Consider the following 14721-nt stretch of genomic DNA (forward strand, 5'->3'; position numbering starts at 1 on the left):
AGAGAAGAGGCTAAAGAGAAGAGGCATGGTTTGTCATGGGTATCATAAAATCGTAAAAATAAAACCTGCCGCCAATTCCTTATAACTATGCCGCCCCTTCGCATCATCATAACGCCATCCATTCCAAGTCGTAAATATTGTCTCTGCCTTTATTGTCATCAAAACGCCATGAATATCCAGTAGAGGCGTAAGGGCCATTTACCAGACGGCATCTTACTTGAATAAGCTCCGATATTCCTTCATCCTCTCCTCCATCATCTCTCGCTTATCCGATTTGCCTCGATTCAAACTCATATTAGCTAGCTTCTGTTTCTTCTTCGCCAGCTCCGCAATCTTTTCTTCAATGCTTTCTTTCATAATAAATTGCACCGTCGTAACTTCTCTTGTCTGGCCCAGACGATGAACGCGGTCTACTGCCTGCGCGACAGCAGCCGGGTTGTACTGGGGCTCCATGATGTACACCCTTGAGGCTGATGTGAGATTAAGACCAACACCACCAGCCCCTAAAGTTGCAAGGAGAACTGTGATGTTATCGTCATCCCGGAACTTATCAAGTGCAACATTCCGTTGTTTGAGCGCCATAGTACCATCGAGCCGAGTAAAGCCCCGGATCCCATTGTCCTGGAGCGCAATTTCAATGAGATCGAGATGTGAGGTCCACGATGAAAACACAACGCTTTTAATAGGTGGCTGATCCGGATTGTGTTTGCTTTCTTCCACGGTGCCTAGGAGATGAGAAATCAAGGCCTTCGTCTTCGTATGAGGCCCTTCATACTGCCCCAACACCTTGACTTGTTTGCGATTCTGCTTTGCGGCGAGTTGTGTGGTTTGGTATTTCTCAAACCCCGCAGGGGTTATGATAGCGTAGGCGGGTGCTATCAGGTTCTTGCAGAAGACACATCTAAGCTGTACGGGTTTTCCAACATTGTCATCGAAAACTGGTCTAAACCGAGCAAAACAATCTGCACAGAGAAGATCAAAGCACGGTAGCATACTAGCTGCCATACCGTTCTTGTCTCCGGGAGTCTCGTCACCCGATTGCAACGGGATGAAATTGCCGCACTTTACACAAATATCCGCGGACGATTCTTTCATCAGCGAAAGCATCTCGTACGCCTTTCTGTCAGCAGCATCCGTTGCATTATACTCTAATTCCTCTAAATCAATAGCGTCGCTCGCCGTCAGCCCTTTGAACCTCTCGCGATCCTCCTGATCGAGCAGCTCTTTGCCATGAGCGCTAATTTGTCGCAAGATCATCATGGCCTTCAAAACCAGATGGTACATGCTACCACTCATTTTCTCTCTAGTTTGGCCAGCGATGACGTTCATCATAACATTAGACTCCTTCCGGAAAAATTCGTGTAGCGCTTTTTCATGTTCAGAAAAGGTAAGGAGAACAGTATGATCATTGCGGGGAGGTAGATTAATACGGTCTTTTACCCGACGGAGTGTAAAAGAGTCAATAAACACTCTTAAATTGGTTATGGCGCTAGGGTTCTCGCATTTAAAAGGTGAGATGATATGTGCTGCAAATCGTCCCTTTTCATTGTACGGGTATAATCTCAGAAACTTTGTGACAGAACCCAAGTCTTCCAGCCGATTTTGAATAGGAGTTCCGGTGACGGACCACCGACGCTGAGCATTTAGGCTAAAGATTGCCTGGCTTTGAGCTCCGGATTGTTCCCGTATTGCATGAGCCTCGTCCAATACTATTCGAAAGAAGTTCAATTGCGCGAGGGGACTTGCCCCCCTTTTGGAGCTTTTACGCGCGAGATCACTGAGTACTGTGCTGTAGGTGGTGATGACCAAGTCATATTTCGCCAATTCTGCGGGATCTTCAGTTCGCGAGGGTCCATGGAATACGTAGTACGAAATGGCCCCTTCTTGCAAATGTTCTTTGATCTGGCTCGTCCAATTGCTCACCGCGCTTAGTGGTGACACTAATAGAGTAGTTTTAGCATTGAGGGCCGGAAGGCTCGTGTGGAATATTTCGTCTTGGATTTCCCCTTTAGCCCACTGCGTGGCTTGTGGTAATGAGGAGCACACCAGAGATAAGATGCTTAGGGTTTTACCTAAGCCCATCATATCGGCTAGAAGTCCGCCCAGGACTCGCGGGGGCTGTTCCAAGGTCGTCACACCACTGATGATCTCGCGATACAGTCTCTGGCCGTTTGATTGGTATTGCACTCGCCACAGCGAATTGTTATCCTCTTCCTTTGGCCCAAGTTGTCGTGGCTTCTCCTTTTCTGACATATACCAAAGGGCTTGCTTCTGATGAGAGAGGAGCGATGTCTTAATCAAATCGGATGGTTCCATCTCTGGAAGATTTTGTGCGCTCCTCAGCTGGTCAAACATCCTGATAACAACACTATTCACTTCCTCGGCTGTGCGGGTCTCAGATTGAACTGAAAAACGATTTGGAGTAGCATTTGCGGCCATGGCCAAGCGTTTCTCAGTATGTGGGTTACAAACCGATATTCCAGCCTCCACCGTATTTGGCGTTCCTAGCCAGACGTTCTTTTGGCCAAGGAATCTTCCTGTGCTCTCTGACAAACGTCGCGGCCCGTATAAATTGATAGAAATACGAAAATTGCCAAAGGTCAACTGTCCAGGCCATTCGTCAGGCAACCTCTTTCGAACATCTAGGCGAGCTTGAGTGCGGAACTTAGCAACGCCATTGTCAAGTAATGGAGCCAGCGCCGCAGAGGTCTTGGGGTCCACTAAACCGAATGTTTTACCAGCTGCGTCTTTGACTTCAATTCTCATGTCTTGAGAACGTCTTCGAACCAATTCGCATCTGATAGATGGCCAATCGTGCGTCATGTCCTTGAATACAGTTTTCGGAGGTACCGGCACTTGATGCGCCTGAACTGTAGCGTGTTCAACCTTACCATAGCAGACCTCCTCTGCGCCCAGGTCACGATTTGCAACAAAAATCACATCATCGTCGTCATTATCTGATTATGAAACGGTTAGACGCCTTTGGTTAATGGAAAGAACTTGAAAACCTTACCTGAAGTGAGATCGATCGCCTTGGAAGCTGGAGGTGCCGTAGGCCCAGACTGCTCTGGAGTATTTTTCATATACTGTCCTAGATCTGTCGTGCCTTTTCCTGAATATTTATCATTCAGACTTGTCATACTCCCATTCCCCTTTGCCACATCGACTCGGATCCTTTTGAGGGGCTGACTTTCCCGCCTCTCGACACCGTACATATCCTCGATCATTCGGGATTGGCCCCCCGCATGGACCTGATCAAATTCACGTTTCGTTTCGAGTCGGCCATTACCTTGTGGAGCTGACTGGCTGGATGCAGGTCTCGGAGGCGGTGGGTCGCATTTGACGTCATTGTTTGGAGTGCTGCGCGAAGAAGGCTCTGGGTTCAGAATACAGATAGATCAGCTGTTGGTTTCAAATGGATAAATTATAGACGAAGAGGCATGTTACCCGTTGCGGATTGCCTTTTAAAGCTCTTGGGATCGAGTAAAAGAGCCGCCGAAGGGCCACTCATTCCGGCGAATTCCTGGCAACTATCCGAGGAGGAGAGGGAAGGACGGGAGAGTGCATAGGAGAGCGCACGATAGAGGAATAGAAAGAAAGCTGCAGCTGCGTAAAAGAAGGATTCAAGTACCTCAAAACTGAGGTAACAGTAGAGATGGGGGTGAGTGGAGCGTGATCTCGGCTGGATGCCTTTGACGCGATTGAACAAGGCGTGTGAGAATCTTCACCGGCGTGGCAATAATTAACTAGTTAGTTACTTAGTTAGCTTAAATAAGGTTGACCCAAGTTTTATGCTGACTAAGCAGGGCATTGTCGAACCTAATCTTATCATAAGTATCACATCTCTCGGAGTTTGAGAGCAAGGAGTACGTAAAAAGCTGCTGCAGCCTACCTTGTTGCTTGTTTCTGGGTGGGAATTGCAGTTTCTCAAGATGAGAAAAATCTATCTACTATTGTTCTCAATGCAGTATGAGCAATATTGACATCATCAAAGCAAGCAATAACATGAAAAACAAACTGCGAAAGGGTTTAACAAGACTCGCCCGAAAACTCAATACATACAAGAAAGAAGTTCCAACCCAAATGCAGGCTAGACTATGTGAAAGGCTAGAAAATGCTGTCCTGTATCCTGACACACGAGTAACAAGTTCTAAAATTCAACCACGGGGATTGTCGCACAAGACAGAGGAAGTTGAACAAGGAAATACAGAGTGGCCTTTTTGAACATGCTTCTAAAACCTCAAATACAACTCCACATGAGCCATGCCATTCAAACAGGATGAGAAGATCGAGTAAGCACCACCCAAAAGAATCAGAAGCAGAAAGTAGAAATTATTAGTCCAGCCATCAAAAGTAATAAAAGTGATAGGAGTAATACAGGAGAGAAATAGTAGAAGTAAGTACTGTGGCTTCAGAACTCCGAAATATGGAATGACCAGAGATCAGCACCATGTAAACACCGGATTTTTGCTTTTAACAGCCTCAAGCCGCTCCACAATGACTTTACGTTCGTGTCCCTCCATTTCTTCGGCGGCAGCATAGCCAAGATCTCCTTCAAGATCGTCCCCACCAAAGACAATGGTACTGTCCCGACGTGACATAGATGCTTGCTTTCTATGTGAAGGTCGCTTGCCATATCGCTTGGACTGACGTTCGGTCGGTCGAGTTGGAAGTGTGGCCCAGCTGCTCGCAAGCTCCCTGCCACTTTCACCAAGACGGTCTAGATTCCCGAAATCAGCGTGGCTGAACGAGATAGGACTAGTGGCCCGGTCCCTTGTCCTGCCTGATTCGAAAGAGGTGGTATCTCGCGAGAGCTCGAATCGGTTCGGGTTGGGCAATTCATTTGTTGGAGAGCCGAAGCTCAATAAATCACGATGCGGACCAGGCTCAGATGCCATGGCAGAACTGATATCCATCTCTTCTTGTGACTCGAGGTGATCAAGAGCACGTCGTCGCTGAGCCTCACCGGAAGGTACACGGAGAGGAATCGCGACGGGTATGTCCACAAGGTCATCCCAAACGCAGACTCTTGTCCTGCGAGTCAGCTCTAAGGGGCCGTGGTCTGCTTGCTTCAACGTCTCCACAACATTCCAGGCTTGGCCCTTCATAACAGCAATCTGTCTTGCAAACATGCTCTCTTTAAAATCGGAATCTTGGCTGAAGACACGCCGGAGCGCTGTCTGGGTTCCGCTCCACCATGCCGTCGATGTGAGCAGAGGTAGAAAGTGGTCCCGGGTCTTTGGTGAGAATGGTTGTCCAATAAGAGAAACTGGAAGGAAGAGCCAGCCAAAAGGAAAACTTCGCCACTACGAGAGATCAGTCACGAAGAACATAATTATTTCTATTGACACTTACAGCATCAGGGTGTTTCCATGGCCAAGACAAACTGTTGTCGATGGCTCCAACCGATATCGAGGCGTTCAAAAGCTCTGGTGCATTGGACGGAGTCCCGGTCCTGCTTGTAGCCACCATGGCTTCATGTCGCCTGTAAGGATACATAGGAGAGTTTGTTCGTTCAGAATTCGCGGATATCGGGCGTGGAGGCGGCATATGATCTTCATCATCAAGATGGTTTATTCCATTTGCCTTCGGCGGATCCGACACAATGGAGACTTCTTCTGTGTGCCAATCCACCTTTATCATCCAGTTATCAAGCCCTCGGTCTGTGTTTCGCATAATATAGTCTAAAATAACCAACTTTTCAAGCTCTTCTCTAAATGACTGCTTCAAATTTTCCGTCCAGTAAAACTTTCGAGGTCCATCGTCCTGCGGAGATGGACTGAGCATACGAGCGTCTTGATATTCATCTTCGTCATCCGACTGAATTCCGGATGGGCGACAAGCTTCATTCCAGGGCCTCTTCTTTCTCCGCGGTGCGTCTTCGGCACGAAATCCACCGCTCGTCTGGTCTGGCCATGGGTGTTCACGCAAGAAGATATTGGCATCTTTATATCCCTTAAGGAAGACTTGGAAACTGCCCTGCTTGGCAGGTAGTGGTTTCTTTCCTCTCCATGCCCGTCTTCTATCCCAAAAGTCGTAATAGAAAGATTTGGAAGAGAGCCATACGATGTCGGTGTAGGGAACAAGGTGGGTTTTTAACCGGGTATCGAGCACATAGGCAGCGGCTTCAGACACATACGACAGGTTAGGAATAAGGCAGGCCCGGCCAAAAAAGCAAGGGAACAAGTTTCTATGTATCCACTTGGTCCATTTTGGATTCCGCGAGGCATACGGCTCCTCGTCTTTGGGTTTGAAGACGCCAACCACCTTCCCTTCACTATTTCGCGCGAAGTAGCTCCCGGAGCTTCCTTGCGAGATCATTTTCGGGTGTACTCCAAGCTCGATTGCCACCCGCACGCTCTCCACGATGTCATTAAATTCAGATTCGGCCATGCGTTCGGTCTCCGGAGGATCTGCTTCGAGGGATGCAGCAGTCACGGGGCGGACACCCTCGGGAGCTTGAAAAACGGTATGATGTATTTCTAGCTGTTCTTCCTCGTTTGTTTTACCTTTAACCCTATGAATCTTGAATTTCGACGCAATCTCCTCAGCCCATTTCTCCAGTCGCATATTTATCGCCTTTATGTCCACGCCAGATGAATCAGTCCTGCCCCGACGGCTTTTCCCGTAGTAGGGTCTTCTACTACGGTAACGGGAAGGAGATGACTGTCTGGAGGCCTGCATATGGCCGGTAGGGCGGATAGGGGCATATCGAGGGACGGACGAGGATAGGGTAGGGGGAACGGCGTAGGGATCCTCGTCAGACTCGTACTCGAATTCTCTGTCTTCGTCCGCCTGAGCGAGGCGGGCATAGCCTGACGTGGCAGGCCGATTCTTCGAAGGGGCCATCCTTCAAGGAAAAAAGAAAGAAACACACACACACAAGAAAGGCAAGCAGATTACCGCCTAGGAGTACAAAAAAAACTCCAAGCGGCGAGTATGCAGGACGGAGAATGAGAGCGCTCAATGAGTTCAGGACATGTTTAGACAGAGCGAATATCCCGGTAAGGGTAAATGAGGCCTCACTATCGCCCCAGAGAACGCTTTAACGGAAGGAAATTTGAAATGGCTCCTGGAGGGTGCGGTTAGGGAAACCTGGCCCTTGCACATGCTTTGGTGACGACTCTGGGGCTTGCTGTCGAGCTCCCTCTCAGGCTAGGTTACATAATCAGCATGCCACGAAACAGGCCAAGCTGTCCAACGGCCGGCTAACAAGCAGACGGGTGGAGATGACAGGGCAAAAAAAGAAAAAGTTTCTATGTTTCTACAAAGTATTCCGACGAGACTTGTTCTTCTGCTCGATGAGGCCAAACCAGGGTCTCGTCGCTCACGGCGCGTCGTGGATATCTCGCCCGTGGGAAAGGGGGCGGCTTGAGGGGACGTGACAACACCGGGCTTCGGCGTATCTATTCTGCCGCCCCGGCGCCGCCTCCCCTGATTGGGTGGCCGATAAGCATTATCGATAGGGAGGTTTCGCCCGTCCGAAGCAGCCAGAAAGCACATCGTTGCCCATCACCAACCTTCAGAACACGCCTGCAATCAACTTTGCCCGCTGTACTCCTTTTAATTCTTTCGCTCTTGTCTTAGTAGCTATATATTCTGTTCGTTTTTTAGCGCTCTCTAATTCTTGCTCCTCTTCCCTCGGCCCAGCCCTTTGTCCTCCTCCTTCGAGATGACGTCCGCCGTAGCCACTCTCGCCCTAGGATCTTCCGCCATTAGCCCTTCCCTTCCCCCCAACTCGCACCAGACAGATATGCTGGTGTTCCCGGCATCTTCCCAGGAGGGAGAGCGCGCGACCTCCGCCTCCGTGTCTCCGCCCTTATTACCCGTCTCGGCATCGGCATCTGGTCAATCCGAGACTCTGAGTACGCGTCCTACAAGTCAGAATATGGGAAGCCATGCTGCACCATGTTCTGAAGGCCCTATTTCTAACGCCGGGCTTTCTGCCCTAGCCTCTGCTGCGTCTGCCCCGACATCATATCTCCGGTTAGTAGCAGGAGTCCCTTGCAAGCTCTACCCGGAACTTTACCTGAAACCGAGGTTTCGATATCACACCGCATTAGCGGGTACGCTGCTTTGCGATTTCATTAGCTGACGGTGTCTTTGCGTTCTTTTGCATACCTGCAGAGCCTATGATGCCGCTGAGAATGTGTGTAACAACCATAACGCGACCCAGAGCATGAACTACGCCACTTCTTCGCCAAGTGCTACCACCGGCGGTTCGGGAGCGGCTTCGGTAAGTCAATTGACCCTCCAACAGCTTTCTCTCTTCTTTTCCTGTCGCCTTGCCGTCGCCCTCGAGCCCGGCGTGCGAGGACTGTACCCAACCAATGAGCTTTACCAATTGGGTCTAGCGTGGAACGCAGCCTTAGCGCGGTGCGTTTTAGCGTTTCAGCCCCAATCTTTTTTCCTTATCACTGCCGAATCCCATCACCCGTTCCCTTATCAATTCCAAGACATCCCAAAAGCCAGATATTAACCTGACCTTTCCGAGTCCTATTGCTTTTTGATAATCCCTCCTGTTTTGATTCAATGATGACCATGGCGACTGCAATGGCTAACCAGAGTCCGCAATATCAGTCCGTTTGCCAGAACTGTGGCACCTCGAAAACGCCCCTGTGGAGAAGAGATGGCATGGGAGCCGTCCTCTGCAACGCTTGCGGTCTTTTCCTCAAACTCCACGGTCGCCCGCGCCCATTGAACCTGAAAACAGACGTAATCAAGAGCCGTAATAGGGTCAAGACCTCGGGGCAAGGCTCCAAGCGGAAGGTACCTTTGCCTTCTGGGCTGCCACAGTTCTCCTTGTCTATCCAGAAGTAGCTAATTCGGTTTGTTATCAGCAGTCAGCAGTTGACGTAAATGGAACTCCTACCTCCAAAGCCGATGCAATGGCTGCCACCGGAGCATACGGCTTTCCTAGAGCGCGAAAAACATCACCTCGGTCTGACCGCTCGAATTCTCCGCTATCGCGTACCGATACCCCCAACTTCGCTCACAACAATAATATCGCCCCCCAAAACGTGTTCGATGGCGTCGCTTTGTCGGAACATGGTATTAATCCATCCACCGCAGGATTCTCAGCGTTGCAACTACAACAGCCATCCCCGGGATCAAGCACGTCGTCCAACGATCGGCATCTAGAGATGGCGCAAACATACGAAGGCTTAGTCGCGGCGAATACCTCGCTAAAAACTCGTGTCAGCGAGCTGGAAGTGATCAATGAGCTGTTTCGTGGGAGGGTAACACAATTAGAACAAAGCGAAGAGGCCTCGAGGAGGTCAGAGCTGAACGTGCGGGACTCTGAACTGCATTTGAGACGCTCTCTGGAAGAGGCTCAGAAGCGGGAGGAAGAGCTGAAACGCAAGATAAGCGAGCTAGAACAAGAGTTGAATGAATACAAACAGAGCGACAACTGCGGGAACCCGGTAGAACCCGAAGCCAAAAAAGCGCGTCTTTCTGACAATACCATCGGACCGCCCGCCAACCCCACCATCGAAGCTTCCTAGCCGCATAGTCAGCTGGTACGCTTATTAGCTACGGAAAATTCCGCAGAGCGAACAAACCCCTTCTCGACCCACTGCCACTGTCCCTTCTATTACCCAGATACCCATGTGTTTTTTCTTTTCAAAGCATTGGGCTCGGATATCTATTGTAATGCTAATTTAAGCTATGCTGTATTTTTATCAGATCTTGTTCCTTTTCCACTCTGTTGTCATGGCGTGGTTGGCTATTTGGAGGAGCCCGACTATACATAGGGGTTAAAAAAATGCTTTCGTTGCGAATTGAAATCATCACTTGTTTTGAGGAGATGATTCCTAGGAGTAAAATAGGTACTGTACATATGTAGGTGTAGGTTATGATGATACAACAGTACCATATTTGGGTATTTCCTTTTCTACCTATCTGCATTGGGTTGGAAATTGTTTTGCGGAAAGTAGACAATAGAGCTGAAGAGAGTCATTCACTAGCTGAAGCATGATCAGTACGTGAGGATGAGAATAGACAAAGCGTATCGGGAAGTCCTCTTGAAAGCTATTCCATGATCAGACAGGAATGTGCTGTGTGATGTCAGGAAAATGAAGATTAGTGGTGTACTTGAAGCAATAAGATGTAGTAGAAGCACGCGAGCTCTTAGCAAGTTCGGTGTGACATGATGAAACGATGAGAGCAACATCATTCAGGTATAAAAGTATTGGTTAACCTCTGTATAGCTAGTAAGTTCTTTCGACTTATTCTGTGCTTGAACAGAGGCCAGTGTATATACTAAATATCAACTGTAACAGATATGCCACTCGAAAAAAAATAACCCTTTATTTAACTTGCATGTGCATGATTATTATTTTTCCCGACCAGTTTCGCCATGACCCTCTTTTCATGCCAGACGCCCCATAGAGTAATCAAGGCGCCTGCAATCCCCGCATACGACGTCACCCAATACGCAGTCCGGTAGCATGCTAGCCCTTCCCTACAGTCACGATCCCCGTTTGGCAATATCACAGAGTTTCGGTCATAAATTGATCCATAAATGAGGTTGAATATGTTACCACCAACGACTGCCGCGAGGGTCATGATGCCCCAATTTTGAGAGATGCCGCCAATACCAAACGTATGCGCGACGAGAGAAGGGTAAACTCCAAACAGCATACCGTAGGCGAAGCCCGTCATGCCGGAGACCAATATGAGATGGTGTGGATTGGAAACTTGGGCACCGGCAAGTTGTCCAGCACAGAAAAATAACGAAGCTGCGAAGACACACCATTGGCGTGACATTTTGAGATGTTTGACAAGAAGGTCGGAGCCGATTCCTAGAGAACGGGTTAGTTCACTCGGTAAAGTCGCCTAGTAGGAAAGAAATGGGTTGTATTACCGCTGATAAGACGGCCTATGAAGCTAAGCACGGAAAGGGTTGAAACGTGGATGGCTTGTCTCTTTTGAAGAAATTCGGAGCTGACACTGTCATCATAATACTTCCAAAGCGCTTTGACCTAGATCAAAGTCAGAAAATGTAAAAGGGATGGTAGTATTGTCAATCTAGGAGCGAATCTCACATCGTTTCCAATATTGCTGCACAGGCATTAGCACACCATTCAGATAAAATGAGAGTAGGGAAAACCAACTTTATTGTCATCAGGCCGATGCCTGTCAGCACCCCAAGCAGGGAAAACAGCTGCCAGAATTCCACAGTTCCTAGGATCCGAAAGCCGCGTAAATCTGAATGAAGTGAATCTCCAGCCACACGCGATTTCAGGTTCTCGTCGAAAAGGGGATTTTCAGACGTCGATGATCTGGTAATCAATGATGATGTCTCATCCGCAGTCTCGTGTCGGGGCGGTGCGGGGGATGATACAGGCAAATCAACGGAGCTTGAAGTCCGAGGTGCCTCTACGTCTGCGATTCCGTGATGGTTATCTGTAGACCTGGTTCTATGAAGCTGACTCGACTGAGACGCGTTTGTTGGCTCATAGTCCGAGATGGAGGAGTAGGAGGACGAATGTGGTAGCAATTTCACAAAGAAAGATGAAACAAATATCAACGACGATGTTCCAACTGCGAGGACGAGCAGGAACAAAGACGTGTCATCAGGGAAAGCAAATGCAGCTATCGTTGAGAAGAAAAATGCACTCAGTCCGAAGGCGGCGAGTGGGAAGGCTGTAGCAGAGCCTCGATGATTCGGGAAATTGGACGCAGCTGTGTTGGCTGTGTTAGTAACTGGTGGCCAGATAGAGAAGGGTGTATAGTATACCAGTCTTGATCGACGCTGAAAAGGCAGAGCAGCTTCCTAAGCCGGTGAGGAATGAGAAAAAGCAGAGAAGCGGCACACTCATCGAACCAGCGCCGGAGGCATAGGCTATTCAAATATCAGCACTCTAACCCAACTCTAATGCCCAGGACGCTCAGGGGTTGGTACTGACCTCGATGAATGGGGAAATATCCCAGGAACAAAGCCACAGTACCAATCATAGTACCCGGACGAGGTCCTTTGGAATCAACAAGCAAGCCAATAGCAATACCACTAGCATAGGTTCCTACGTTTGCCGCCGTACCCTACTGGCCATTAGCATACAGGGGGGCATTTGAAGTGAGAGACGCGATGCGCACAATAAGATTACTTTCTGTCGAAGAAAGTTTCATACGTTCCGCAAACTGAGGGGCCCATGCCGAATAGACATACTAGAAGAAGGTCAACCATATGTACACGATATATTTGGCCTGGGGCTTCATAGCTACATTTGTTCCGCTGGCGAGCGCGATTGCAGTCGCCGCTACCACGGTCAGCAACCGCTGAGCTGTTGTTATCGACGGAGACATGGCGAAGGAGGAGTAATTCTAGGTGCAATAAAACACCCTTCTAGCTTCGCGCTGTGCTTAAGACCCATGTGATAATAGCATGATCTATGAATGTCCAGGAAGGCACTCTGAAAGAGTTGATCTAACTATATGTAAAGCCACGGTGCTGTGCAGTAGTTCTTTTGTGTAACAGAATAGGTCCTGGCTTGGTCGGCGTATGACCGGCTCGTTCGTCCACGGTATCGATTTATATAGAAGATGAACCTCCTTTGTGGCAAGCGCTAAGAATGACAGCCACGGGATAAATTCGACGACAAGGGCCCCTGTGCACTTCGTGACTCGCGCCCCGACCGGAGACGGGTTGATGCCCGGCTTATATAAGCAGAGTGACGTTATTGCCGGCGAAGTCGACGCTGCCAAGGCAACCCGCAAACCGCCAACGCCATCATCACCCCGACCGTCGTCCGAGATCTTGGAGGGCGCGATATCCAACCACCAAGACACCATCTATTGCTATCGGCACTTTGTTTTGAGTACCCTCTAGAGCGGCGCTCAGTATGGGTGCATTACTATCTCTGCCTTTGATGGCAGTTCCCAGCATGGGGACGGTGAGGACCCATTCTCAAGCCAAGCTCTCATCGACCGCTTGCTAACTCTTCTTAGGTGGTGGGCTGCCTTGCTTCATGTTGCGGAGCTGCAACGTGCTCTGCCCTATGCAGGGCATGTGGGAAATTTCAGAGCAGGTAGGGGGATTTTCTCGTTCTTCACCCCAAGAAGGATAGACTGACCACCTGATAGCATGGCCACGAGAATCGCCTACGCATTTATCCTCCTCATAAACTCCATCCTTTCGTGGATTATGTTAACAAGATGGGCTTTGAACAAACTCGAACACCTTACATTCGACTTTTTGCCTATCAGTTGTGATGGAGAAAAATGCCACGGCTGGGTTGCTGTTCACCGTATCAACTTCGCCCTCGGATTGTTTCACATCATCCTTGCCCTCCTCCTTCTCGGAGTACGCTCTTCCAAAGACCAACGAGCTGGTTTACAAAATGGATATTGGGGCCCTAAGATTATTGTTTGGCTGGCGCTCATCGTGCTCTCGTTTTTCATCCCAGAGCCATTCTTCTTTGTCTGGGGTAGTTATTTCGCCTTCGTTGGCGCGATTCTGTTCCTGCTGCTCGGTCTTATTCTCTTGGTGGACCTTGCCCATTCATGGGCGGAATTATGCTTCGAAAAGATCGAAGACAGTGGCTCCCGCATGTGGCAGGTCTTGCTGATTGGTTCGACCTTGGGCATGTACCTCGCCTCGTTCGCCATGACGATCGTTATGTATATATTCTTCGCTCGTAGCGGCTGCGCGATGAACCAAGCAGCAATTACCGTAAGCAGCCCCTACCTTGCCACATTATCCAATACTTACACTACACAGATCAACCTAATCGTTTTCCTGATCATTTCCGTTGTGTCGATACAACCGGCGGTGCAAGCAGCAAACCCTCGCGCCGGCTTAGCGCAGGCGGCAATGGTCACTGTCTACTGCACTTATTTGACTATGTCCGCGGTTTCGATGGAACCGGACGACAAACAATGCAATCCACTCCTTCGTGCCCGCGGAACCAGAACCGCTTCGATTGTTCTTGGAGCTATTGTTACCATGTTGACTATTGCATATACAACTACGCGTGCTGCAACCCAAGGCATTGCCCTCGGGTCAAGCGGTGCACATGGTGACTATTCTCGTTTAGGTCAGGATGAGATGAACCATGACCTTGTAACTCAGCAGCCCAGCCGTAGCCGCCGCGAAATGCGTGCCGAGGCTCTTCGTGCGGCCGTTGAAAGCGGAAGTCTTCCTGCATCTGCTTTGGATGACAGCGACGATGAATCGGACGATGACGCCGACTCCAAGGATGACGAGCGGGGCTCGACCCAGTACAATTACTCGCTGTTCCATCTTATCTTTTTGTTGGCCACAATGTGGGTTGCCACTCTGCTCACCCAGCATCTAGATCCCGAGGCCCAGGATGATCTCGCCCCTGTTGGCAGAACCTATTGGGCCAGCTGGGTGAAAATCATTAGCGCCTGGGTATGCTACGCCATTTATCTGTGGACTCTCATCGCGCCGGTTTTGATGCCGGACAGATTTGATCATTAGAATGGAAATCGCGTGTACCTACTTCGGCTGAATTGGTAGGACTTCGGATGGTTACGACTGTAGTTATTTATTTTGTTTTGGCTGTAATTACATCTTTTATTTTTAGCGTGTTTACTCTGTACATGGTTGCAGTTTTTGAGAATAACACATGAAATGTTCCCTGATGCTATCACAAATATGATCTACATTTTTTGACATTGCTTATGGTATCTAAATAAGTTGTCTGTTGACTTGTAGTGCGTGTCCCATGCCTTTGTATGCCGTGCACTGAAGTT

The 14721-nt window shown here is 49.1% G+C and overlaps 5 protein-coding genes across 5 annotated transcripts; 2 read left to right on the forward strand and 3 right to left on the reverse strand.

Moving 5' to 3' along the window:
- Positions 1-11: 11 nt before the first annotated feature.
- Positions 12-3660, reverse strand: CIMG_05042 (SNF2 family helicase/ATPase). The gene is made up of 3 exons (XM_001245600.2): positions 3448-3660; positions 3014-3376; positions 12-2957 (listed from the first exon to the last, which is right to left on the reverse strand). Exons 1-3 carry the CDS (start codon positions 3509-3511, stop codon positions 214-216), a joined length of 3171 nt encoding a protein of 1056 aa, XP_001245601.1. The 5' UTR covers positions 3512-3660; the 3' UTR covers positions 12-213.
- Positions 3661-3926: 266 nt separating this feature from the next.
- CIMG_05043 (phosphatidylinositol 4-kinase type II subunit alpha) lies at positions 3927-7327 on the reverse strand. Its single transcript, XM_001245601.2, has 2 exons — positions 5356-7327; positions 3927-5306 (listed from the first exon to the last, which is right to left on the reverse strand). The coding sequence occupies exons 1-2, from the start codon at positions 6847-6849 to the stop codon at positions 4443-4445; spliced, it is 2358 nt and encodes a 785-aa protein (XP_001245602.1). The 5' UTR covers positions 6850-7327; the 3' UTR covers positions 3927-4442.
- A 206-nt stretch (positions 7328-7533) lies between these two features.
- On the forward strand, positions 7534-9812 carry CIMG_05044 (protein GZF3). The gene is made up of 4 exons (XM_001245602.2): positions 7534-7986; positions 8128-8236; positions 8581-8769; positions 8841-9812. The coding sequence occupies exons 1-4, from the start codon at positions 7673-7675 to the stop codon at positions 9504-9506; spliced, it is 1278 nt and encodes a 425-aa protein (XP_001245603.2). The 5' UTR covers positions 7534-7672; the 3' UTR covers positions 9507-9812.
- A 427-nt stretch (positions 9813-10239) lies between these two features.
- CIMG_05045 (MFS transporter) lies at positions 10240-12309 on the reverse strand (the record flags this gene model as incomplete). Its single annotated transcript, XM_001245603.2, has 8 exons — positions 10240-10805; positions 10868-10985; positions 11049-11064; positions 11118-11688; positions 11744-11848; positions 11913-12045; positions 12100-12171; positions 12229-12309. 8 exons carry the CDS (start codon positions 12307-12309, stop codon positions 10315-10317), a joined length of 1587 nt encoding a protein of 528 aa, XP_001245604.2. The 3' UTR covers positions 10240-10314.
- A 461-nt stretch (positions 12310-12770) lies between these two features.
- Positions 12771-14646, forward strand: CIMG_05046 (membrane protein TMS1). The gene is made up of 4 exons (XM_001245604.2): positions 12771-12896; positions 12952-13031; positions 13087-13675; positions 13724-14646. The coding sequence occupies exons 1-4, from the start codon at positions 12846-12848 to the stop codon at positions 14444-14446; spliced, it is 1443 nt and encodes a 480-aa protein (XP_001245605.1). The 5' UTR covers positions 12771-12845; the 3' UTR covers positions 14447-14646.
- Positions 14647-14721: the final 75 nt, after the last annotated feature.

Source organism: Coccidioides immitis (assembly GCF_000149335.2).
Source record: "Coccidioides immitis RS genomic scaffold supercont3.4, whole genome shotgun sequence".
NCBI lineage: Eukaryota > Fungi > Ascomycota > Eurotiomycetes > Onygenales > Onygenaceae > Coccidioides > Coccidioides immitis.